This window comes from Mirounga leonina, unplaced genomic scaffold (genome assembly GCF_011800145.1).
Source record: "Mirounga leonina isolate KUSES-001 unplaced genomic scaffold, KU_Mleo_1.0 Mir_128, whole genome shotgun sequence".
Taxonomy (NCBI): Eukaryota; Metazoa; Chordata; class Mammalia; order Carnivora; family Phocidae; genus Mirounga; species Mirounga leonina.
In genome coordinates, this window is record NW_023270320.1 from 15,379,805 (window position 1) to 15,405,569 (window position 25,765).

The window sequence follows — 25,765 nt, forward strand, 5'->3', positions numbered from 1 at the left end:
GAGAGGGGAGAGGGGCTGGAAATGGAATCAGTGAGAGGGGAGAGGGGCTGGAAATGGAATCAGTGATCAGCCATGCCTACGTGATGAAGCCTCCATGAAATCCCCAAAGTAGGTGGTTCAGCGAGCTGGGTTGGTGAACACATCCATATGCTGGGAGGGTGGTATTCCCCATCTCCATGGGAACAGAAGCTCCTACTTGTGGGCCCTTTGGATGTTGCCCTGTGGATCTCTTTGTCCAGCTGTTTATCTGTATCTCTTATGAAATAAACCAGTAAATGTGTTTCCCTCAGTTCTGTGAGCAGCAAATCCTCAAACTCAAGGGGGTTGTAGGAACCCCGATTTAGAGCCAGTGGATCAGAATGCAGGTGACAACCAGACTTGTGGTTGGCATCAGAAGTGGGGGCAGTCTTGGGACAGAACCCGTGGGCTCTGATGCCAGCTCGAGGAGGACAGGGTCAAAACTGAATTGTGGGACATTTGGCTAGTGTTGCAGAATTGCTTGGTGTGGGGACCCCCCCACACACCCACATCTGGTGTCAGAAGTGTTGGAGGAGTAAAGGTGCCGCACGGGTGTGTTTTTTCCTGTTCAGTGGCTGAAAGCTTGACAAAGCCAGGCAGGCCCTTCACAGAAGGGATCAGGCTGGTTACTACCTGTCAGGACCTGTTTGCAGATCTCAGGACCTCCTTACAACCCATGAGCACGCAGCTTTCAGCTTATCCTTATATTAGAGGGTGCTAATATCAGTGTTTTCTCTTTTATTTATTTATTTATTTTTTAAAAGATTTTACTTATTTATTTGACAGAGAGAGAGACAGCGAGAGCAGGAACACAAGCAGGGGGAGTGGGAGAGGGAGAAGCAGGCTTCCCGCCAAGCAGGGAGCCCGATGCGGGACTCGATCCCAGGACCCTGGGATCATGACCTGAGCCGAAGGCAGACGCTTAACCGACTGAGCCACTCAGGCATCCCTCTTTTTTTTTTTTTTTTTAAAAAGAGATTTATTTGAGAGAGAGATCGAGCGCACATGGCAGGGAGGGCCACAAGGAACGAGATACATAAGCAGACTCTGTGCTGAGCGTGGAGCCCAACGTGGGGCTCCATCTCATGACCGCAAGATCACAACCTGAGCCAAAACCAAGAGTCGGATGCTTAACTGACTCTGCCATCCAGGCCCCCTAGCGTTTCCTCTTGAATAAGTTAATCTTGTCCTCGTTGAAAAGTGTAGCTGGGAAATACAGAGGAGGTTGCTAATAAAAAATGGGAGGGCTTCAACATTCTGTTTTAGGCAAGAGTTCATGTCTTTAAGAACCTGCATAGAGGGCGCCTGGGTGGCTCAGATGGTTAAGGGTCTGCCTTTGGCTCAGGTCATGGTCTCAGGGTCCTGGGGTCGAGTCCCGCATCGGGTTCCCTGCTCGGTGCGGAGCCTGCTTCTCCCTCTCCCTCTGCCACTCCCTCTGCTTGTGCTCTTCTGTCTATCTCTCTGTCAAATAAATAAATAAAATCTTAAAAAAAAAACAAAAAAGAACCTGCATAGAATTGCTCAAAGAACATTCTGTGTCCCTGACAACTGGCCATTCAACCTTGAATTTGCACAGCACTGGTGAGACCTCATGCCAGGGAGAACTTGCCTTCTGTGCGGATGACAGAGCCCAAAGGAGAAGAGAGAAGCTGAACTGGGCGTGGCCAGTCTGTTCTTACTAACTGGCCAACCTCAAGTCCCTTCTTTCCTAGAGTGACTTAAGGAATGTGCGGGACAACTCTGTGCAAGTTCCTCCACATGAAAACATGAGGAATAGTAAGACCTCCCACCCTAACACTCAGGCAGTGGGAAGAACTAGAACACATGAATCCTGTGTGTACAGGCTTCTCCATTCTGCTACCCATGCCCCAGCTTTGTGCCTCATCTGTTTGTCCACCTCCCTCGTAGTTAACATTTGAATTCTGAAATATGTCCCGGCACACTACAGGGTTTTCTATTAAGACCCAGCTCTCTGGGGGGTGGCGGATGTGCGCATAGATACATTATATATGTTTGTAATAAAGCTTACTGATATAAAGGTTGTAACAATTTACAAATAACAAAATATACAATGTCCTTTGTTGTAAATTTCATATAGCTACATGATTTTCAGATTGGCTACAGATCCAAGAATTCAGAATAAAAAAGCAGTTTATAGTTCAATCAAAATTTAACAAAATCCAACCATGAATACATGCTTGATTGAGATCTGATTTGGCAAGGAGTCACTGCCATCGCTGAGTGAATACAGTCCTACTGTAATGTTATTTGACACTTGTTTCCATAAACAAGCAAGAAGTGCACCAGTGAAAACTAATTGGAATGAGTTTATTGACCCAAAGGACTTATTTGTGGATTTGGATAATTGTTTTCAAATACTAGGAAAATGTTTCCCCAACTTTTGTGGTCTTTAAAATGTCATGGCCATAGGTGGGACTTCTGTGAGTTTAATTTGCAGTATTAACATTTTTTCTCTGCCACTTAAGTCCAGGCCAGGGGTTGTCGGCCTCTTTCTAGAAAAGGCCAGACAGTAACTACAGTTAACTATTTCAGGCTACTCGGGCACTCTGCCATTGTATCTGCAAAGGAGCCAACGACCATATGTGCACGAATGACCATGGTGTGTTCCCCCGGAATTTACAAAAACACACCGCAGGCTGGAATTGGCCCAAGAGCCATTGTTTGTCAGTCCCTGGTCTAGAAAACAAAACCGAAAACAAATCAAGCCCTGATATGGAGTGTTTGCCAATGGCTCTGGTTAAAAATACGCCCACAGTGCCAGGTTTCAAGCTCCCCATGTAATGTCACTTTACGTGGGGTTAGGAAGGGGTGTGCCGTAGCAAAATGCAGGAATGTGAGGACTGGAGTATTTTTGTTTCAAATGCGATTAAGTCGATGTAATCTAGTTTTAATAATGATTATACCGGACAGCAAGCTTGCAGCATTCCTGAATTTAACAACTGGCCATTCCAGCACATCGCTCTAAGATAACAGATGCTCTCCTAAGCTCTTCATAGGTACGAACTCTAATCCTCAAAACTGAGAGAAGCACTGTCCCAACCAGGCATTTGCAGAAACTGAGGCATAGTAATTAGCTGACACCTTATTTTGGAATGTGCTTTGAAAATGGCAATCTGACTTGCTAGCCTAATACTGCTCTAACTTTTATGCTATACCACACCCCAGGGTAGGTACTACCTAGCTGAGACCCACTTGCGCAGCTCTAGTGGGCCAGGATGGGAGTAGGGAGTGCTTGGTGGGTTAGTGCCCGCGTCTGTTACACTTAAAAGCTACCACTTTGTGGCTTTCACGTACTTGGTCCCTACCCTATCTCTGTCTTCTAGCTGTAGGTCTCCTCATTATCCATCCACTCTACCGGTGACCTTTCATACCACTGTTGTGGTGACACTTTACCCAGTCTCTGCTTTCCCATAGCGATTTCAGTTCTAGCCACTGGGCATATCATTGATTGATTTTCATACTTAACTGACAAAAAGGGAGGTGAATCCAAAGTTGCAGGTCTGCATGCAAACGTAAGCATTGCCACTTAGATATCTAACTTCTAAAAGGCGGTGGATATCTCCCTCACCAGCTGGTTGTGAGGATCACGTGGGCTCGTATGAGAGATAAGGTGCTGGAACCAGAGTAAGCATGATGGGACTCCTCATGTGAATGAGGCATGTGGACTTGTTAGGGACCAGGCTTTGCATCTCTTTAAGCATCTTCTATTCTTGACCCAAAACGTTAAGACCATGCACGAATGTATTTGAATGTCCTTTCTTTTTCTTTTTTTTTTTTTTTAAGATTTTATTTATTTATTTGAGACAGAGAGAATGAGGGAGACAGAGAGCACATGAGAGGGGGGAAGGGTCAGAGGGAGAAGCAGACTCCCTGCCGAGCAGGGAGCCCGATGCGGGACTCGATCCAGGGACTCCAGGATCATGACCTGAGCCGAAGGCAGTCGCTCAACCAACTGAGCCACCCAGGCACCCTGAATGTCCTTTCTGATGGGAGTTCCTTTCTCCCCTCACAGTCTGCTCAGCAAATGTGGACATACCCACGGGGAACTTGTACTGGGTGCCCTGTGACCGAAGTGCTATCCAGAAGACTAGGATCCCTGGCCCAGACACCTGGACCCTCTACAGAACAGGCAGCATTATACTGCCTCTTCTTCTCGATTGGCCAAAGAGAGTGCTCTACTGGGTAGAAAGTGGGAAACACTTGCAAAGTATGACTCTCGATGGCAAAACCAGACAGCAAGTCTGGACAGGCACCTAGACGGCGGACACCCACATGGCCTTAGACCTTGGCTCGTCTAGCATCCTCTGGACGACCAAAGGGTCAGGTAAGCGCGACACAGAGCAGTGCAGTTGGAAGAAGCTGGGGGAGTGGTGGTGGTAAGGCTCGTTTCAGGATGCGGATCACTGTCGGTCCTAGAACTAGCTAGACCTTGGCTCAAAATCTGGTTTTCATAGTTACAGCTTGGGCACACGTCCCTCGGCTCAAACTCGGTTTCCTTTGTAAGTCTAGATTTCTGACTTGAGAGGTAGAAAACTGCAGAGCTAACATACACTTAGTTGCTTTTTGTTTGGGTTGTGTTTCTGTCTCCATGAGTAGAAGTAATAGACCCAAACTTGCATTGCAAATGAAACAGAGGTGTTTTAGGTGCACTGGATATCAGATACGACCTCTACCCTGCTGCCAACCCTGATGGTCTCCTCCAGAAGCAACCTCCAATGGCTGGTGGCTGTGTGCAGGCGACCGAGCATGTTGGCACACCGCCTGAAAGACAGGAATGGCACGCCTGACGCTTCCACGCGGCACATCTCACGTTCCTGGAGCTTTAAACACTTCCCGGGACTATCTTTAACTACAAAACTAAAACCTACAAAATTCGATAGGAAGAATCTGTGCTTATTATCAGTGGGGCTCACTGACGCTTAATCGAGGGCTACCCACGCCCCCCGTCACGGGTTACTTGTTCTCTGTCAGCTTGTAAGCACTTGACTCTTCCTTAGGGTTGCAGAGTCTGAGTCTCCTAAAAAACAGAACATACACTTTGAACAAAACCTGGAGTGACGGCATTATAGCGGCTCACGAGCCCTACCTGGTGACCGTGCACAGAGGAGCCCTCCTGCTGTGGGACAGGAGGATGCTGGAGCCCTTCATGGTGTCGAAAGAGCCGTACGTGAGGAAGATGATCATCCTGGCAGAGAATCAGCAGGTTTCAGGCGAGTCTTCCTCTGTGCGGTGCTTCTTTGAAATCCACTTTCTCTGCCTCTCGCCGGTGTGTTTTCAGAGGATAAAATCCTGGGTATCTTTGTATTGGCAGTTGTCCTGAGCCACAGTGCAGCAGGCCTTCTCCCTAACTTGGCCTTATGCTGGAGGAGTAAGAATCGGACCCCTTTCTCAAAGTTGCTAAATGACACAAGACCCCAGGCAAAACTCCCAGAAGTTTGCCCACCAGAACCCCTTTGGGGAGTCCTCTCATACGTTAGCACCTTAAACCTCTTAATCTGATGGTAAAGAGATCCATTTAATGCCAGTATCCATGTTATCACAGTTAAGTCAGATGTTTTACCAGGTGTAATTTTTAACTATTGCTTCCTTGCCTCCTCACGTTCGCTTAAGTGTTCCAATATTTGCCTCTCTAAAGGCTGAGCCATAAACCGACCTGAATGGACCACTTAGAACAGATTTGGCAGTGTTTTTCAACAAGCTGTTAAAGTCACCAAACCAATATGAGCCCTTATTCCTTGAACAACCTCGTTCAGCTTGCGAATTTAATTGACCTGAGCACTTTATTAAAGCTTGTTTATGGATTAGATAAGCTATAGAGCTCGAACAGTTAGGATGCAGTCCACCTGCCCCTCAAAGTCCAGGATGAGGGTGAGTTAATCTAACTTTAAACCTTCAGCGGGACTGAGTAGATGGCACGAACCCTGGGTCCTTTCCACTTAAGGGGTCTTCCAGTGTCTGAACAGAAACCAGTGCATCGAGGAGAAATACCACTGCGATGGGGCTCAGCAGTGCTCGGATGGGTCTGATGAGCTGGGCTGCTGGAAGCCCACTGAAGATTGTTCTTTACGTTGTGACAACAAGACCCGCTGTATCCCCAAGAGCTGGCTGTGTGATGGCAAATGCAGACTGTTCTGACAAGAGAGATGAGCAAGGATGCGGTAAGTACCGTGCAACTCATTTGTGGTAGGTTATGTTCTACGGGGTTGCCACCAACCCTGAATGAACAGATATCACATCATTGCTCATAGGAAAAATAGAAGGTGAGGTTTCTGAGAATCTCTCGTGATGATATTTTTGTCAACTAATCAACATGTAATCTTGTTTTAGGTGTATTGCTGTTTAAAGACTACTTGATATACGTATTGTTGACTCATTAACATTGAAGTCACAGCCAACAGCATTATAACTCCTGCCCGAACAAAGCTTAACACATGTATTCGCTCTGTAAGGCAGCTCACAGGCATCTCGCACTAGGAACCTGAGACAGCGTTTCCGCACTACCCTTGGGGGCCCTTTTCAACTGCAGAATCCCCCTAAAGTACAGCGTGGGAAGTATGGCTCTAAATAGACCACAGAAAGGACACTTGTTTGCAGTGTGAGGACTGAAACGAGAAGGCAGAGCGTTGCCTTGTTCCATCTCAACTGGAAACGTGCGCTAGGCAACGCAGGTGTTTTGCTGCTTTGTGTATGCTTATCTTCAAATGACCGTGGAAGTGTGGGAGCATGGATTTGGGGGGAGGGTTACGAATTTTGGCAAGTAGGCGAATGTGCAAATAATGAATCTGCAGAAACGAAGATGGACTGTCCTTACCACGAAGTTAGCAGACTGGGATGAAAGGGCCTGAGTTGGAGGGCTGTTGGAGATCATGGTACAAGACTTCCCTCTCTGTAACGAGATTCCCATTAGTGGAAAACCAGTCTTCTTGACACAATGTTTCTTGAGCTAGAATCGACCCTCTTGAAGATTTTAATTTTGATCCTAGGTCTTCTCATGCGGTGGGCCATCCTTATTTTTAGATGTGATTGCTTTCCCCTCTTGTCAATGGGATACTCAATCTTCCTTTTTAGTCTTCCCAGTGACCTGTTTCAAGAACCTTAATCACATTGTAGGAATAGGGTAGAAGAGAGAATTTGGAGAATTGAAGTGGGAAGAGGAGGAGGCTCGGTGAAGTACCATGATAGATTTGAATACAGAGGCCACTGGGTAGCCAGACAATATCAGTGCACTCGGACTTACGAGAAGAACATCAGGAGGAGAGGCAGGAGGAAACCCCAAGTATAATTTACTTTTCAATGCGTATTTATGGTTTTGCCTAGGACCTGAGTTTTTTTTCTTGAGCCAAGTCAAGCAACTTCTGTCTGTAGGAACTGAGCCCAAGAACATAACATGTAGGGTATGCTGGATGTCATGAGAGACTTTCTCTCCTCATGGATGATGTTAAGGTCCTGGAGAAGAGCCCTACTCCTCACCCTACCCCGGGGTCCTTCGTGTGTCCCCTGCCTGTCCTCCCCGCCCTCATTCTCCAAGATGGGGTTTTTCTGGGCTAGCTTAGTAGGCCTTTTCTGGCCTAACACTATTCAAACCACCTTTGAGGGCTGGGGTTTAGTTCCCCAGGTGACAGCAGAAGACTGGAGAGTCTTCACAACGTTTCACATGCCTTCAGATGGCTTCCACATCTGGCTGAGTTCTTACTTAAAGCTTTGTTTTCCAGTTCATGTAGAATGCAGCTCCCCGGAATTTCGATGTGAGAACGGCCAGTGCATCTCGAACTCTCTGCGCTGTGATGGGAACCGAGACTGTGTGGACCACTCCGACGAGGACGGCTGTCCTGGGGCCTCGCCGCTGCAGTGCCCGTTGGGGGAGGTGAAGTGCCAGGGGAGTGGAGAGTGCGTGCCCGCTGCATGGCTCTGTGACCGGGACTTTGACTGTGAAGACGGGACCGATGAGCAGGTAGCGCACCCTTCTTCAGAAAAATTGATTTCTCCTCACAACCGCAACATGTGCCTTCCTTATAGAAAATGTGAGAAAACCCAAGAACAGAGAAGGCTCTCATCCCTACTGCCCAGAAAACCACTCACCATGACAACAAAGTGTCCAGAGTGATAAGAGCTCTTGTCGAAAGACAAACGTTTAAGAGGTTTTTATTGTAGGTTTGCAAGGGTTAGGTCTTCATGGCCGTGGTGTAAATGTCCCCCCAGAGATCTGCTCCGAAGCTCTGCCTCCCCATCACTGAGAAGTGCGCTGACCCTGCCACGCTGTGGGACGTGCAGCCTGGCTTGAGTCCTGCTGCTTGCGTTTGACCTGAAGAAAGTACTAACTCCCTCATGTTCTTCCTCGTCTGTCAAATGGGTAGGAGATAGGCCTCGTGGTGCCTGAGGGGTTGAGAATGCATCTAAAGGTTCAGGGCTGTCAGCAGGGGCACAGATAGCCCCTCCCCTCCTCTAGTACATCCTGCCCCAGAGCCGAGTGTCCAAGTCAGGAGAGGTGCGAAGGATGCCGAAACGTTTAATGTGCTAGGGGCAGTTTTGAGATGGCAAAGGAATTCTTTTTTTTTTTTTTAAGATTTTATTTATTTGAGAGAGAGAGAGCACGCATGAGCAGGGGCAGAGGGAAAGGGAGAGGCAGAGGGAGAAGCAGGGAGCCTGATGCAGGACTCGATCCCAGGACCCTGAGATCATGATCTGAGCTGAAGGCAGACGCCTAACCGACTGAGCCACCCAGGCGCCCCCAAGTGGCAAAGGAATTCTAAAGAAGGGTTCCAAGAGCACATTCTTTTTTTTTTTTTTTTTAAGATTTTATTTATTTTTATTTGAGAGAGAGAGAATGAGAGAGAGAGAGAGCATGAGAGGGGAGAGGGTCAGAGGGAGAAGCAGGCTCCTCGCCGAGCAGGGAGCCCGATGTGGGACTCGATCCCGGGACTCCAGGATCATGACCTGAGCCGAAGGCAGTCGCCCAACTGACTGAGCCACCCAGGCGCCCCTCCAAGAGCACATTCTTATGCCTAGATGTCTTAAATGAAGACGTCTTGGTTTGACAAAATAAGACCTTTCTTTTCACTTCACAGCCAGGTTCGCTTTACCCAGACCTCCTCACCTCAACTCTGGCTGCTGAAAACGTTTTTCTGAGTCTTGGGGCTTTCTCTGGCCTTGTTGCAGAAGGGACTCGAGCGTTGTCTTGTGAGCCAGGCTCGTTCTCCCTCCGAGAACCCCATCCTGGGCTCTGAGTGCGGGTGTTGCTGACCCAGTAACTGTCCCCTCAGGACTGTGACCCGGAGGAGCTTCGCTGTGGCCCCAGGCAGTGGTCCTATGCCGGCGGAGACCAGTGCGTGTCTGGCGTGTGGCGCTGTGATGGGCAGAGAGACTGTGAGGACGGCAGCGACAAGGCTGGGTGTAAGTGTGGGGGCACCCACTGAAGGGAGGGGGCTTCCAGGGGCGCTGGCCGCTTGCTTCCTCTAGGCCTGAGAAGCCAGCTCAGCCAGCAAGTGCCACCAGCCCTGACATCCATTCCCTGACCAGGATGGAGGTGCCTGACTACATCCTTGCCGCGGGAGGGATGTTCAGGGTGGCAGGGAGCAGACTCTGAAAGTGGAAAGTCATCCTCTCCAGGCCCCCCCGCAAAGTGCCAGAGCTCTGAGTTCCAGTGCCGTTCCCATGGCTGCCTTGCCCTCCGCCTGGCGTGTGACGGGAAGGAGGACTGTGCCGACGGCTCCGATGAAGGTGGAACGTGCTCGCCGTCAGCATGCCGCCGAGCGCGGTGTCCCCACGCCTGCTACCAGTCCCCACACGGGTCTGTGAGTTCATGCAGCCAGGCTCACCAGCAGCTGTCAACTTGGTTCAGTGACGGGGCAACCTCGTCAGGCAGGCTGGCCCCCACTGCTCGTGACGCCCTGAGTCTTAGGTGGCTGAGCTGTCCTGATCGGTCCTCTCGTGTCCGCGGAGCCCTTCCTGGCTCCTTCTGAGTCCCATCAGGTTCCTTCCCTGTGTCGTGTCTCCTGGAGCTTTCCCACCCAGCCTCCAGAAGCCCCGCTGCTGTGAGCTCCGGGCGACACTTGGGACTAAGCCACACGTTTTTGTGGACGTCTCTTCCGTATGTGTATTTGGAATGTGACCTGCCCTTAAATCGAGGACTGCCCCGAGTTCTGGTCTAGCATTATTAGCTGGCTGAACATCGTGAACTTAACTCTGATGGGAAGGAGAAGGAAACAGTGTTCTGACGTCTGATCACGGTAACGTCTCTGTTGGCGGGCAGCCCGTTCAGTTCAGTCTCCTTGCCTCTTATCGATTCTGCTGGGGTTCTAGGTGTCCTGGGCTGAACTTGGATCCCTTCGTTAACTCAGGACCCACGGTGGTGACCAGGGTGTGAGGTGTGCAGCAGCGTTGACAAGACCGAGAGAATGATGGTATTTTAAGTGAAATCGGTTCTAAGAACTTTTTTTTTTGAGCTGCTGAAATCAAGCTCATCGCCATGTGCTTTTAATAGCAAGGTCAGGCCTTTTCGTCAAGGTTATGTCTCAGTGTCTTCAGGAAGTCTTAATGTTTTTGAAACCCATTCAGGTATGTGCTTGTGAGCAAGCCTTCGAGCTGGGGAGCAGTGGCCAGGTCTGCAAAGATGTGGACGAGTGCGAGAAGCCGGGTAGTCAGCCTTGCAGTCAGACCCATGTCAACACCCAGGGCTCCTACAGCTGCACCTGTCACCCTGGCTACTCGCTGGGGCCCGATGGCCACACCTATAAAGCAACAGGTAAGCTGGAACCGGGATATCTCCTAAGCCCTGGGTCAGGAACTTCGAAGTCCTGAATCTCCCAGGAATACAAATGCAAACCTTCTTTCTCAAGTCTTAAATGCTCCCGCCTGCTTTCTGTCTGCCGAGCAAGCCTAGCACATTCTCCAGATCCCCTTTTTAAAGGCAGCAGTTCAGATGGAATTAGATCTGAAGGTGTCGACAGATAAGCCATCATGATGACAGAACCACGACTCTGGTCCCTGTAGCCACAGGTCAGCCTTACCTCAAGTTAGAATAAATGTCAGAAGTCTTGATAAGCCCTTCTTTCCAGCCTGCCTAGGCTTACATACTTAGTTAGAAATGGTTTTTGTTTTTTGTTTTTTTTTCCAATTTATGCTACTCATGCCTTGATTCTAAGTATCTTTAAACTGTGGGTATTAGCACAAGCATCACGTCGAGGGGAGAAGCACCAGCCGGCTGGTGTCCCAGGCCTGGCAGTGAGAAGGCAAAGACTACTTTGTTCTCTTACTCCTTAGCCAGGGCTCAGTTCAACGTTCAGGCTCTGTAAGGCCACATGCTGAACACAGTTCTTATCTGGCAGGTACTGAACTAATCTTGCTGGTGGCGCTTCAGTTCAACCTCCTCCTCTATGGCTTGAGGAGCTTGAAGGAAGACATTCTGGCAACTGTAGACAAGAACGTGATGATTTTCTCTAATGACTATGACTTAGTGGGGCAGAAAGTCTTCTGGACTGATCTCGATGCAGGAAGCATTAAGTGGATAAGTATGGACACAAAGAAGAAAGGGACCGTGGTGAAGGGTATGTGCCCTGTGTGGGCTTCATCCTGCCCTCATGAATGACGCATAACATGAAAAATGGCCATTAACATTCTAAACATTGATTCAGTGAAATCTTCTTTTTTTTAATTTATTTTTAAAGATTTTATTTATTTACTTGAGAGAGAGAATGAGACAGAGAGAGAGAGAGCATGAGATGGGGGAGGATCAGAGGGAGAAGCAGACTCCCCGCTGAGCAGGGAGCCCGATGCGGGACTCGATCCTGGGACTCCAGGATCATGACCTGAGCCGAAGGCAGTCGCCCAACCAACTGAGCCACCCAGGCGCCCCAGTGAAATCTTCTTAACTAAAAGGGACCAAGGCCTGCTAGTGGGCTAGAAATGGAAAGCTGCATTGTTACCTCCGTAGACCACGCGAGTCAGCCAAACTGTCAGCCAGTGGCCGTTATTTCTAATGGTCATCTTCCTCCACAAATAGAACCTTGGAGGAACTTAAAGATTGCTCTGATGGAGATGCGTATACAGTTGTAAAATGAATTAACATGGTATTCAAGTCAGATGCCTATGAGCTGAAACCTAGTAAAAGCCGTAATGTAACCTAGATCCATGTGGTGAATGGTTTCCGCTCTCTCTTCAGGGATAAAGTCAGACTGTATAGCGGTCGACTGGATTGGGAGGAACCTCTACTGGGTGGATGGGACAGCTGGCCAGATTTTGGCAGTTCAGCTGACCGCTGTGTGGAGGGGAAAATCCGAGCACACGATTGTCCTAGATGATGACTTGACTCAACTGCGGTTTTTGGCTTCAGATCCCCTAAATGGGTGAGTCTGGGGGTCAAAATGCCAGTCAAGTCTGGTGCTATTTTGGTTGTGTTCCCTCAACACAGAATGAGTAAAAAAAACCTATCTGACTTGACTTTAAAATCTTATGGTGATGTGGGTCAACCATATGTATAGTAATCTTAAAAGCTTCTGATAAAAGTTCTTTATTTCAGTGAGGTGAGATGTAGGTGTTCTCACTTGGTGGCCCACCTGTACTTTCTTCTGTGAAAATAATTCTCCATTCAGAGGTATATATTTTTATGGCTTTAAATGGCAGGAGGAAGGAGAATGGAACTAGGGATAGGATGTATTTTTTTTTAAGATTTATTTATTTGAGAGAGAGAGAGAGAAAGTGCAAGCAGGGGGAGGGGCAGAGAGAGAATCCTCAAGCAGGCTCCCCACAGAGTGCAGAGCCCGACGCCTGGCTTGATCCCAGGACCCTGAGATCATGACCCGAGCTAAAATCAAGAGTCGGATGCTTAACTGACTGAACCACCCAGGCGCCCCAGGGTAGTGTTTAATTTACACTAATGTGCTTGGTAGTAGTGGCGGAAATAATTGTGTGTTGTGGTTGAATCTAGGTTCTTGATCCAGAGTCCTTTCTCTTTGGAAAAGGCCAGGAACTTAGAGACAACATTTCCTAGCTGTCAGAGCCAAGCCCTCATTGGCGTGGCCATGTGTGTGTCAAATGTAAGAACAAGATGGAGCAAAACTTAGGACCAAAAGGTGACCCAGATTGGGTACGCTCTATCTGCTTTTCTCACCTTTTCAATGCCTACAACCAGGAATCTGTTACCATGGTCCTCAGAAAATTGACAGTAGTTTCTGAGGCATCTAATGGCCTTGGCTGTGACCAGTATTAAGGTCCGAGGTGCACATCTTCCCATAGAACCAGCCTGCTCTCTCTAGCCCAGGAGAGACTGGCAGGTTCCCTAGCTATTTGCCAGGCCCAGGAACTACTGTATTCCTTGGCTGCTTATAACTGTCATGATATTTTATCCCCAAGTGATGACTAAACAAGCATCATAAGATTTCAAGGGAAACTCTCTTTTACTTCACAGTGTCACTTAAGGAATAGACCAAGTTTGAGGAAAAAATAATTGGGTTAGAAATCAGTGGTTTAGGGCGCCTGGGTGGCTCAGTTGGTTAAGCGACTGCCTTCGGCTCAGGTCATGATCCTGGAGTCCCGGGATCGAGTCCCGCATCGGGCTCCCTGCTCGGCGGGGAGTCTGCTTCTCCCTCTGACCCCTCTCCCCTCTCATGCTCTCTGTCTCTCATTCTCTCTCTCAAATAAATAAATAAAAATCTTAAAAAAAAAAAGAAATCAGTGGTTTAAGGGATGAATCGATATTGTCTGTGAGGCAATACTTTAAAGCTGACTTTTATCCGCACAGGTTAATATACTGGTCTGAAATCGGAGGAGAACCTCAAATAGGACAAGCTGGGATGGATGGTAGCAGCAGAAAAATCCTCGTCAGTCAAGGTCTTGGCTGGCCAACCAGCCTGGCTCTCGACCGGTTGAGCTGGCAGATATTCTGGTCTGATGACAAATTTCACTGTATCGGCTCTGCTCATCTGGATGGTACTGGAGTTCGTGTGAGTATTCCTTGGTATTAGGCTGTGTGTGATGTCTTATGCCTTGTACAGAACTCATCCCAGAAACCTCATCATCCCCATTTTAGATGTTGCAGCTAACGCAAATCAAGCGCCCCTTTTCAGTCGCTGTGTTCGAAGATGAAGTCTTCTGGTCTGAGATGAAGACGCGAACAGTACAGCGCATGAAGAAGACCACAGGCAAGAACAGAGCTGTCCTCATCAAGCGTTCCCAACAGCCTCATGGACTCAAGGTCCACTGTGTACTCTTCAAAATATCCCCCTAATTCTCCCGGAAAAGGCTACGTGTATGAGCTTCCCAAGTACAAACCGTAGTGACCTCCTTCCATCATGATTAAAAAGCAAGATTTATTCATTTGCTGTTTGTAAGGATTCAGGAATGCATAGTGACATCCAGCTACTCTCTTGCAGATAATGCACGAAGTGCTCCAGCCCAAGTCTCCTAATCCTTGTCTGGACGCTGGCTGTTCTCACTTGTGCCTTCTGAGCCCGCGATCCAAGGGGAGCTGTCATTGCCCAGTGGGACTCCTGCTGGCGGATGACGGCATCACCTGTGTTCCGCTCGAGGAGTCTGCATTTCTGTTCCTCGTGTTGCCCACAGTTATCATGCAGGTACTGTTCCGTAGCCTTACTCACATGTCTGTGCCTGGGCTGTGGTCTGTTTCAGAACTGAGTAATTAGAATTCTCCAGGCACAGTGATATATAGTAAGGGCCCTGGCCCTTGGAGTAGTCTTTTTTTTTTAATTTTTTAATTAATCCTTTTAATGTAATCACTACACCCAACGTCAGTCTCAAACTCATAACCCTAAGATCAAGAATTGCATGCTCTACTGATCAAGCCAGCCAGGCGCTCCCCGCCCCGCACCCCCACCCGGAATATTCTTTTTTTTTTTTTTTAAGATTTTATTTATTTATTTGAGAGAAAGAGAGAATGAGAGAGAGCACATAAGAGGGGGGAGGGTCAGAGGGAGAAGCAGATTCCCTGCCGAGCAGGGAGCCCAATGCGGGACTCGATCCCGGGACTCCAGGATCATGACCTGAGCTGAAAGCAGTCGCTTAACCAACTGAGCCACCCAGGCGCCCCCCCCGGAATATTCTTCAAAAACAACTTAAATTTTAGTATTTACTGTGTGCTGGGAGCTATCGTGACCAAAATAAAGGGGCTATGTGCTAAAGACTCCTTGAGAACTAGTATGCCAGAGCTAGGTTCGGGATCTGAGATATGGTTCATCTAGTGTAGTTGTCCAAGCATCTCACTGATGATATAGAGTAGTTCTAAATCCAAGCAACTCAGCTGGGTTCTAGCCTGGTGAGGGGGAAGTACATTTTATGAGGGAACTTTTCTTAAGTCATAGGAGATACCAACAAACAAGTCACTTCTAACTTCTACTATATAGAGGACTTATCAACTTGGGCACTTTAAAATGACAAATGTTGGGGTTGGAGGATTGACTTCAGTTTCAGTAAGATACTACTAGTAGAGTGTCATTTAAAGGCGAGGGCCTTTCATATATAAATGTAGCCAAACAACACATTGTACACTTTAAACTTAGACAAATGTTATTATGTCAATTATAGCTTAAACACTTACAAAAGAAAGGGGAGGGCATTTAACAAAGGAGTCAATCTCTGAAACATGTGGATTCAAGGACTTTTGGGTGCTTAAAACTCCAGGAAGGGAGAGAAATAATGGCTATCTCTTTTTAGATGATAAATTCAGGTTTTCATATATTCTAAATATTGTCACATTAATGCAAAATTAAGATGAAGAATTACACTAGATTCAGCTGGTGCCATCCACCTAATTTTTCCCCCATAGATTTATCTGAAAAATCTAGAAGCTTTACTAGGACAACCAACTTTACCCGAACATAGGATACTTCCCTTTACCAATGTGAAACAGCTTGCATCCCTAGACTACATAGTCCAGGAAAAGGCTCTCTACCTTTCAGAGTTGGATAATGGTGATATCAGGCTACTGAGGCTCAAAGAATCTGGAAAACTCTCTTGGAGGAAAATCATACCTGTGGAGGGAACAGTGATCGGCCTTGCTGTGGACTGGTTGAGTGGAAACATATATTGGATTGACAGTGAGAATCCTCACATCAATGTAGCTTCCTCAAAAGGCCAGTATCCCACTGTCCTGGTCAGTGAAAATCTCTACCGCCCAACCTCTGTTGCGCTGCACCCACCCTCTGCAGTTATGTGCTTTGTGGACCTGGGTGCCCAGGATGATGGTAGGCGTGGGTCCAGCATTGAATGTGCCTCCATGGACGGCAGCAGGAGGAAGGTGCTGTGGCAGAAATCCCAGGTCCCTGAGGGCCTGACCTTTTCAGATTCAGGAACCCGAGTTTACTGGGCTGATACTGGTAAGCAATTATAACACACCCTAACCGTGAGTCTGAAGGACTTTGACCAGAGTGAAGTAGTGACGTTCTGCTTTCTGGTCTTCAGCCATGACTTCAAACAGCTTTTAGGTCTGAGTTTGCATATTCTACACCACCTTCCAAACAAACCCAGTGATTCCCCATTCTGAGTAGAATGTAATAGCCCGAAGAATCATACAGGTGTCCCTTTGTGAAGGAATAAAATCGAGAACTTAACAAATGTGCATGAACAAATCTTTGGTGTATCACTGCTAGAGTAGAGTGAATGAAGAACTGTCCTTCAGAAAACACATGGTAGACAATGTCCTCCTGGAGGGGAGGCAAGACAAGATGCAAAGAGCTGTAGGATAGAGTGGAGCTGTGCAGGCTAAGTGAAATTAACTGAGCCTCTCTTTCCAGGGAGAGGACTCAGAGAGAGTATTCAACAAGATGGCTCTAGATACAGAGTGGACCGCAGAGGAATTGAGGGCCTTACCCTCTTTACATTTGGCCAAGGCATGATGTTCTGGATGACAATTGATGATGGTAGGTCTTATTCAACGTCTGATTGTCTTTGTGATCTGAATTTACTCTTGAGTCTCTAAAGCGAATCTGCTAATGCCTAGCACTGATCTTTGGCAAGGTCTTTCTTCTGGAAGAATAATTAAGCAGCTTCCCTAATCTAACATGTATGTGTAACAGGGATTCTATGACTTGGGGAAGCTTTGACTTATTTGGTCGTTCTTTATCTATGAAGATGCTTAATCCTGTTCTGCCTGAGATTTCTGGCTTTCATCTGAGGTGCTCTTCTTTAGACATTGTGATGTGGTACCGAGAGAACTGGGCCAGGAATTGGAACCAGGTAGTGTAACTGAACTGTCAGTTAGTAGCTATAACAGCTTACCTGTAAAATGAGGACAGTACCTGTCTCACCTGACTCAGTACATATAAAAGTACTAGGTGAACTACAGAATATTCTGTACTTGCAGGGTATTACTAGTATTTAAAGAGATTTGCCTAAACAGCAGTGTTCTAGTATGTTGTTTCTGGCTAGAGTCTAGATTTGGTGAAACTGGAAAATGCTATTTAAAATCTATCTCTTTAATATTTCCAAACGCTGGTCCATTGACCAGTTGGGCACAATTGCAAAAACAAGTTGTCAGATCCTACCCCCAGAGGTGCTAATTTATTAGGTATGTGGTGAGACCTTTGCTAACTGTTTTAAAATCCACTGGTGACACTTATTGCAGAAAGCCATTTTCATATATGTTCTAGAACAATGTTTAAAATCATTACCTATCATTTGCATGGACTACATTTAGGTGTCTCATGTCCTAATTATCTATCTTTGTATATCTGGATGTATATGAATGCTCAACATAACTTACACTTGACTTTATTTTAGAGGAAGGCATAGAACTAGTTTTCTTTGTCTTGAAATTTCTTCCCAGAAAAAAAATTTAGAAAAACTCATTTCTCTTCTGTAAAACCCTTGTTATTCAACTGGAGTTTCTGCAGATGGGTGACGGTTTTCATAGTGAGCAATTTTCTTTGCACAGGAAGTTGTCTTAAAATTAAAATTTGCTTTTCTTAAAAGTATTTAAAATTTTCTTTTCTTTTTTTTTTTTTAAGATTTTATTTATTTATTTGAGAGAGAGAGAATGAGAGACAGAGAGCATGAGAGGGAGGAGGGTCAGAGGGAGAAGCAGACTGCCTGCCGAGCAGGGAGCCCGATGCAGGACTCGATCCCGGGACTCCAGGATCATGACCTGAGCCGAAGGCAGTCGCTTAACCAACTGAGCCACCCAGGTGCCCTAAAATTTGCTTTTCTTAATGATTGTTCACTGGCTTTTGTTTCAGCCCAGATCACTAAAGTTTGGTACAGCAAGGCAGAACTTTCAGAAAACCAGTGGTTCCAAATAGACCAGAAGATTGTGGATTTAAAAGTTTATAGTAAACTTCGTCAACAGGGTAAGCAACTTTGCAATGATTACAACAACACTGAAGCCTGCTGAATTTCCCCGTGAAGGGGATCCTCTGTCTCCTGCAATATCTCCTTGAAATGGCTTTGTATTTCCCACTAAATTATTTCTCTGGCAAGTTCTTACAGATCTGCATAACTCTCTTGTCTTTATGCAGTTATATATAGTATAGTTCTGGTATGTAATGAGTCCTGTTACTTTTCTAGGAGACAAAACAGTGGTAAATATTTGGGGCTGGAGTTTGGTATAATTTTAAGTTCTATTGTAGATGGAATTCATCTGTGGTATAGTTGAAATTGCCTCTCAGCTCTGCAGTGGAACTAGTCTTTATTCTACTTATTGTCACTTGTATCTACTTGTGATGTTAACTAATCCTTGAAATACCAACTTGGGGGTACTCAGATGTTTTTCTCCAATGTTTGAGTAGAGTGATGATGGGCTTAGTTAAAGTAATAATATACAGTCTTTTCCTAGTCGAGATGAACACGAACAATGTGAGCTCAAATGTTAACCACATCTACCACTACCATGGATGTTGAGTATATTGGTCTTAACGGCCATGTAGAGTATATTGGTCTTAAGTGAATGCTGCTCCATTTCTTTGTTTTGGAAAGCTAAACTTTGTAAACTAGTGTTAGTCATGCTTAAATTTCTGAAGTCTTGGCTTTTCGGAGAGAACCTTCTTCAGTGTGATTAATCATCCAAGTGATGATAATCTGTGGCTTAGTTCTGAGAGGCAGAAGGAGGGTCCTTGCCACTCTTGAGGTCCGTTTTATCTGCGCTGTATACATACCTATTCCACAATTTCTGGAATATCTCAAAATAAGACCTTACTAGAAGTTAAAGATCTGAGCCTTGCAGAGCCACAGTCAGCTATAAATGGCTGACTTACTACTCAGATTCTTAGGGATAATAGACACCACAGCCTTCATGTTTTCATCTAAAGAGAGTTTTATTTCTGAGACCCTTCTAGTTTTGATGTTGGGTGCTTGGTATGAGGGGAAAGGAGAACTCACAATGGGGTCTTGGGTGGGCCAGAGTTCAGCTCAATTTTTATTAAGCTGGTCCCTTGTTTGAACTCCCAGCCTTCTAAAGCCATCCTTACCCATGAAGAAGAATCACCGATCACTTGGTACCTTGTTGACCAAAAGGAGTTAAACTGAAAAGCTATCCACTCTGGAAAAAACATTTGGGTCCTGTAACTCTGATAGAGTATTTATAGAACATCTGCAAAAGACCCTTCTGAAACCATCTAAATCAATGGGTTTTTTGGGGGGTCGATCCACAGGTAGTAACAGCTGCTCAAAAGACAATGGAGGCTGCCGCCATATGTGTTTACCCAACCCTGAAGGAGTGACTTGTAAATGTCCCAGTGGGCCCTACTTGGCTAACATAAGCCAATGTGTTGAAACTGTCCCGTGCTCTGAGCCGTCCCAGTCCTGTAAGGATGGTCAGAAGTGCATTTCCATGGAGCAAGTTTGTGATGGTCATGCTGACTGTCTGGATGGATCTGATGAGCTGAGCTGTGAGTAATTCCTATCTAGGAGCCCACTGTTCATCACCATATATGACGTACTTTGAATATTTAATGAAATAATTCTTAATATCTCAATCTAATTCTTAATATCTAGTTATATAATATTCCTGAAGCTTTTATCCTCTTAATCATTGCCTTTTATTACTGGCATTTTTAAACTGAACAACATAAAACTTCTAACTATGGGCAATTGGCTATAGATTACATGGACGCCTTCTGGAAAGCTAATGTGCTCTCTGATTCAGTTTTAGAATGGGCAATATGATAGCTCCAAAGGGCTCAACAGTTTGTATGTTGTCTAAAGTAGCACTTATTTAACTAGATTTGATTCTGTCCATTTAAATTGATCACATAGTGAGCATAGCCCAGGAGGAGGGGGTGGGGTAAATAATTTAACCTGTCTTGGTTCAGTTCCCCCTTTATAATATGGAAATAGCACTTTCTAGGGGTGCCTTGGGTGGCTCAGTCGTTAAGCATCTGCCTTCGGCTCAGGTCATGATCCCAGGGTCCTGGGATCGAGCCCCACATCGGACTCCCTGCTCCGCGGGGAGCCTGCTTCTCCCTCTCCCAGTCCCTCTGCTTGTGTTCCTGCTCTCGCTATCTCTCTCTGTCAAATAAATAAATAAAATCTTAAAAAAAAAAAAAGAAATGGCACTTTCTAACTCAAAGAGTTACGGAATACAAGAGAGTGTGAATAGAACTGCCATATTAGCACAGACCATTGTCAAGTGACTTCCTAAATGCTGGCTAGTAGATGGTTGTTACAGAAATGCTGCTGCCGGATACTGCCTTCATGGAGGGGTGTTGTCATGGCCAGTCAGCTGAGCAACTGTGATATCCAATTCTCTGGTAGTCACTATCCTCAAATTCTACACTACTCCAGCGGTAGCCAAGTCATGTAAGCCATGGAATTGAAGAAACCGTGGGCTCAGCCCCGAGACTTGTCATAACTAGTAAGGAAACAAACTGGAAAAGGAATCTTACAGTGAAGAGTGCTTACTGACTTCTCAACTTAAATCCTCATCTTCCTCAAAGCTGAGGAGTTGGAATACAAGTTGTTCCCCCTAATGACTTCATCTTAAATACAAAAGTTAATAGATTTCGATTCCCAGAGTTGATTCTCGTGAATGAGGGTGGTTTTCTCAGAAGCCCCATGTTATAGTGACACTAGGAGGCAGGTCAGTGAGTGAGAAATGGATCGCCGTCCCCATCTGGTTTTAGTTTAGAACTAAACCGGAAGCCTAACCCACCCTCACGTGCTCTCCCATCCTGATGACCAGGAGTTGGCTCTACTCCTCAATAAGTATTTCACGCTGACTTGTACATGAAACTTTTTCGGGGGGGATGATACTGAGCATATAAAGCTAGACTGCCTTCCTCTGTATATACCCAACTGTCAAGGACACCAAACTGCCCAGGAGTGGAAACGCTCCTGTAACACCAGCTTGAGGCAGAGGCAGCGGGTGGTTTTACTGGTAACACTGCTGCCTTCCCTCCCCGTAGTCTGGTCTTTGGTATTTTCATATGGAACGATGCTTACGCCAACAATGATGGGAGATAGGGTCTTACACGCACACCTAACTCTCAGATTGTTGGTTAGAAGCATCCTGTTGCCTACTCCCTCCTGCCCATTACTACCACCAAATCTGGTCCAAGATTTGCAGCTTATAGATCTCGTGAAACCAACAGTTTACTTGGACTAAAAAAAAAAAAAAAAAAAAAAAATTTACAGATAAACATACATCTTAAAAATCTTTCTGGATATTTACCACTTAGGCCTACCATACTATGCTTTATAGAAGAAAATATTCTTGTAGCTGAGGGAATCTGCCATGGCTAAAACTGGGCATACCATCATTTAAAAATAGAGTGGTATGATAGACTGGTCCCGAAACCAAACATTTTAAGTGCCTTAGGATATGCAGTTTTTTAAAATATGTTTTTAATAGCTTTTTGGTTGGCCAAAAGGTAATGGTAATGATTTGATGATTTCATAAATTCAAACTTATCTGGTTAAGTCTTCTAGAGTTCTTGTTCTTCTGAAATCCTTTTTAACTGACAACTATGTGTATATACTCACACTCATACCTGTTTCTGTAGGTACCTATCCAGATAAAACCCATTCAACACCAACATCTAAAAATGCAGAGGCTGGAAAAAGGTCGACTACAAAAGCTGCCCTACCTCTCCAAGCTACCAAGTCCACCAAGGCTAGATATCCGGGTCCAGAAGGGATGAGTTATCCTGTCAGAAAAACATTAATCCCTCCAATTCCTGCTAGAGAAAGCAAGACCCCAGAAACCAAGGAAAAAGGCGAGCTTGTGCAGCCCAAGGACTCACAGAGGGCAAAACATCTGCCCTGTAGCACGGATTTCTGTAATGGGAGGGGAATCTGCACAATGGTAGGCGAGCTGAGGAAGTGCCGCTGTCCGATGGAATATGGCGGGGAGTTCTGTGAAGAGCCAGCTCATGGACCTGCCCCTGGCTACATCGCCCTCAGCTTAACCATTGTCTTACCAGTTGTGCTAGTCGCTCTGGGAGCATTTGTCTGTTTCAGAAGGGAACACAAATTAAAAAGGTGAGCAGCTCTTAATGTCCTCATGGGAGAGTTCATTTCAAAGAAGGCTTATAGGATTAGTGGGGTTAGAGGTATGACTCTTCCCCTAAGAACCTGTCCTCTGAGGAAAGATTTAGGGGATGAAGCAGATGACCCGGAGAGACAACAGAGGCCACCTCTTTGAACCCCGGGACAAATGCTATTGTAAGGGATAGGAGGCCTTCGTGCAGGTGAAATCTGCCCCAGCAGCAGCCAGTGGCTCAATCGCAGGGATGAAGTGATGGGATTCTTTACCAACGAGGCAGAGTTCGTGCCAGTGACTGGAGAAAAAAATTCAGAGATGGGTTAGTTTGCCGGGGCTGCTATAACGAACACCACAGACTGGGTTTCTTATTTATTTATTTATTTTTATTCTTATGTTAATCCCCATACATTACATCATTAGTTTTAGATGAAGTGTTCCATGATTCATTGTTTGTGCATAACACCCAGTGCTCCGTGCAGAATGTGCCCTCCTCAATACCCACCACCAGGCTAACCCATCCTCCCACCCCCCTCCCCTCCAGAACCCTGTTTGTTTTTCAGAGTCCATCGTCTCTCATGGTTCGTCTATCCCTCTGATTTGCCCCGCTTCATTCTTCCCCTCCCGCTACCTTCTTCTTCTTCTTCTTCTTTTTTTTTTTTCTTAACATATATTGCATTATTTGTTTCAGAGGTACAGATCTGAGATTCAACAGTCTTGCACAATTCACAGCGCTTACCAGAGCACATACCCTCCCCAGTGTCTATCACCCAGTCACCCCATCCCTCCCACCCCACCCCCCACTCCAGCAACCCTCAGTTTGTTTCCTACAATTAAGAATTCCTCATATCAGTGAGATCATATGATACATCAGACTGGGTTTCTTAAACAACGGATTTATTTTCTTCGTTCTGGATGCTGGGAGTCTGAGATCAGTGTGTCTGTGGGATTGGTTTCTCCTTGAATTATAGATGCAGACTTCTCCCTGTGTCTTCACATGGTCTTCCTCTGTACATGTCTGTGTCCTAATCTCTTCTTATGAGGACACCAGTCATATTGGATTAGGGCCCAAACTGATGAACTCATTTTAGCATAATTACCTCTTTAAAGACTCTATCTCCAAAAAAGGGTTACACTCTGAGGTACTCGAGAGTAGGCCTTCAACATACTAATTTGGAGGGGATACAACTCAGCCCATAGCAGGAGGTGAAATGAACTCGGGAAAGATTTAAAGCAAACACATTAAGTTTTGCCCGAGAGCAAGAGAGATTAAAGAAACAAACAAGAATAACAAAATGCTGGCTTAGAGTAGGAATGATGACAAAAGTGGTTTTAGTATAAGAAATTATAGTAACGGAAGACACTGATTAGGTTACACATGCTGGTTAGGGTCCACTCATATGCTGAGAAGGGACATTAGCAGCCTATGTATCGAAAAATAGAGAGACAGCTCTGTCCAGCACTCACAGACTGAAGAAAAAGGCGAGGAGAAATGGTGTATCTTTGGCCAAGGTAACCCTGGTTAATAGATTACTAATGTTAAGACGGACTGAAATGCCACCCATAGGGTTTTGATGGTCACCTCAGGTCTTTCTACCACATTAATCTGGTTTCTTAGCTCACCTGCATCCAATCGCCACTAACTTGTCCTTGGATTCTGTTCTGCTTAACCCCAATTAGTAGAGTCCCCCAGTTGAGAAGATGGATTATTTTGGAAGTTGAGTGAATGCCTAGTAACAAATCATAATTGACTCAAGTATCACCCGTTCTAGGTCATTTGATTCATTCAAAAGACAGAACATAATTCCCATAACAATAGCCTTTGATAGGGGTTGAGCTGGCCCTTTCCAACCATCCACCCATCCCAGCTTCAACCTCAAGGAACAACTCTTTTTTTTTTTTTTGGAACAACTCTTTTTGACTCTGTTTCTTTGATTCTTAGAAATAGTGCATCAGCATCAAAAAATTCGACCCGCCATAAAGAAAATGGCCAAGAAGAGGAGAATCTAATGAATAGTGAGACTTTGGTCAACGAAGTCTATGATGAGCAGGTATGCCTGGGAAGTGTCTTTGAGGAAAAGAGATTGTGAGATACAGCTAAAGAATGCCCCTTCTGAAAAATCCCAGCTGGTTGAAAGTAGGCAGTGTTAACTTACAGAGCTTTTTGTAATGGGTGAATGATGCTATTATGTGTATCAAATGAATTGTTCAGTAACTTGTTTATCTTTAGACTCTGTTCAATCTCTAGTTCAAACCCAAGTGAAATGCACATGAAATAGTAATCAAGACATTCAGCTGTTGATGAACTGCCACAAGGGGCTCAGTCCTATGGTGGGGTGGGATGTTATTAGGGTTAGTTGGAGTTACCCCTAAAATTATGTCCCCCTGTGATCTCTCCTAACCTCTCCATCACTCAACCACCTCTGTGTTTTGCTTTGTTTTAATGTAGTGTGTATTCAGGGGCAGTGGCTCAGTCAGTAGAGCATGTGACTCCTGATCTCAGGGTCATGAGTTCAAGCCCCACATTGGGCATAGAGCTTATTTTTAAAAAATAAATCAATAAATAAGAATTAAAAAATATATATATATATTAAGGGGCGCCTGGCTGGCTCAGTCAGTGGAGCATGTGACTCTTGATCTAGAGTTTGTGAGCTCATGCCCCATGTTGTGTATAGAAATTACTTAAAAATAAAATCTTTAAAAACAAAACAAAGCCAAAAAAACTATCGTAGTGCATATTCTCTAACTTCAAGTCTCTTTTCCTACAGGAATTGTTAACTTTACAAAGTGACTAACCTGATAAAAAAGGAGCTGAAACATCTCAATAAAAATTGTTTAGACGTTGCACTGTGTACTGTTTTAACGTCTGTAACTATGTGCTGAAATGGTAACTTATTAAAATAACTGCTTTTTAAATTGGAGGAGGTCATCCGGGTGACTGAATAGTCACAGGCGGGGTCTGATTTCAGCACAGGCTCCGTGTGATTTAGGTTAGGGTTCACCTGCAGAAACTGTCGAATCCCAGCGTGCCTGGCCCAGTGCTAGTCAGAGGTTCTGGATTTGAATCTTGGCTCTGTCGCTAACTTTGAGGTGTACTTAATTGCTCTGAACCGGCTTCTTCATCTTACAGAAGGGAATGATCTCTCTTAAACCTTTACCTCTCAGGTAAAGGTCAAGTTTCTGCAGTGTAGCCAGTGTTCAAGTATTAGTTTTTTATCACTCCCTCTAGATACGTTTTATTACAAAGTTAGTACTCGCTTTTGTTGGAACTTTATAAAAACAGTTTTTCTTACACTCTCCTTTGAT

At 45.6% G+C, this 25,765-nt stretch overlaps 4 protein-coding genes across 5 annotated transcripts in view; all 4 read left to right on the forward strand.

Annotated features, from left to right (window-relative positions):
- LOC118010010 (low-density lipoprotein receptor-related protein 5-like) overlaps window positions 1-5,049 on the forward strand; it is a 14,352-nt gene extending 9,303 nt beyond the window's left edge. The window contains exons 8-9 of the mRNA XM_035004115.1: window positions 4,052-4,363; window positions 5,037-5,049. Coding sequence (XP_034860006.1) covers window positions 4,052-4,296 — 245 coding nt within the window. The 3' untranslated portion in view covers window positions 4,297-4,363; window positions 5,037-5,049. The remainder of the gene's footprint in view (window positions 1-4,051; window positions 4,364-5,036) is intronic.
- A 2,395-nt stretch (window positions 5,050-7,444) lies between these two features.
- Window positions 7,445-10,582, forward strand: LOC118009851 (low-density lipoprotein receptor-related protein 8-like). The gene is made up of 2 exons (XM_035003860.1): window positions 7,445-7,990; window positions 9,300-10,582. Exons 1-2 carry the CDS (start codon window positions 7,448-7,450, stop codon window positions 9,450-9,452), a joined length of 696 nt encoding a protein of 231 aa, XP_034859751.1. The 5' UTR covers window positions 7,445-7,447; the 3' UTR covers window positions 9,453-10,582.
- LOC118009794 (low-density lipoprotein receptor-related protein 2-like) lies at window positions 9,779-17,455 on the forward strand. Its single transcript, XM_035003830.1, has 9 exons — window positions 9,779-9,826; window positions 10,594-10,780; window positions 11,364-11,582; window positions 12,197-12,380; window positions 13,775-13,976; window positions 14,063-14,227; window positions 14,406-14,606; window positions 15,815-16,364; window positions 16,782-17,455. The coding sequence occupies exons 1-9, from the start codon at window positions 9,779-9,781 to the stop codon at window positions 16,964-16,966; spliced, it is 1,941 nt and encodes a 646-aa protein (XP_034859721.1). The 3' UTR covers window positions 16,967-17,455.
- Window positions 17,456-19,505: 2,050 nt separating this feature from the next.
- LOC118009852 lies at window positions 19,506-25,303 on the forward strand. 2 transcript variants are annotated; one of them, XM_035003863.1, is made up of 4 exons: window positions 19,506-19,868; window positions 21,981-22,458; window positions 24,402-24,510; window positions 25,228-25,303. In XM_035003863.1, exons 1-4 carry the CDS (start codon window positions 19,604-19,606, stop codon window positions 25,252-25,254), a joined length of 879 nt encoding a protein of 292 aa, XP_034859754.1. In that variant the 5' UTR covers window positions 19,506-19,603; the 3' UTR covers window positions 25,255-25,303. The 2 variants fall into 2 exon arrangements, with proteins under 2 accessions (XP_034859754.1, XP_034859752.1); XM_035003861.1 differs by lacking the exon at window positions 25,228-25,303 and having other exon boundaries at window positions 24,402-24,892.
- The last annotated feature ends 462 nt before the right edge of the window (window positions 25,304-25,765 follow it).

Bases quoted from the DNA above. Each gene is read 5' to 3' on its own strand.
- LOC118009851 (XM_035003860.1), top strand. From the start codon at position 7,448: ATGAGAGACTTTCTCTCCTCATGGATGATGTTAAGGTCCTGGAGAAGA. The intron at 7,991-9,299 runs GTAGCGCACCCT...CTGTCCCCTCAG, and splicing joins AAGACGGGACCGATGAGCAG to GACTGTGACCCGGAGGAGCT.
- LOC118009794 (XM_035003830.1), top strand. From the start codon at position 9,779: ATGCCGCCGAGCGCGGTGTCCCCACGCCTGCTACCAGTCCCCACACGG. The intron at 13,977-14,062 runs GTGAGTATTCCT...TCCCCATTTTAG, and splicing joins TGGATGGTACTGGAGTTCGT to ATGTTGCAGCTAACGCAAAT. The intron at 14,228-14,405 runs GTCCACTGTGTA...ACTCTCTTGCAG, and splicing joins AACAGCCTCATGGACTCAAG to ATAATGCACGAAGTGCTCCA.
- LOC118009852 (XM_035003861.1), top strand. From the start codon at position 19,604: ATGGGTTTTTTGGGGGGTCGATCCACAGGTAGTAACAGCTGCTCAAAA. The intron at 19,869-21,980 runs GTGAGTAATTCC...CTGTTTCTGTAG, and splicing joins TGGATCTGATGAGCTGAGCT to GTACCTATCCAGATAAAACC. The intron at 22,459-24,401 runs GTGAGCAGCTCT...TTTGATTCTTAG, and splicing joins AGGGAACACAAATTAAAAAG to AAATAGTGCATCAGCATCAA.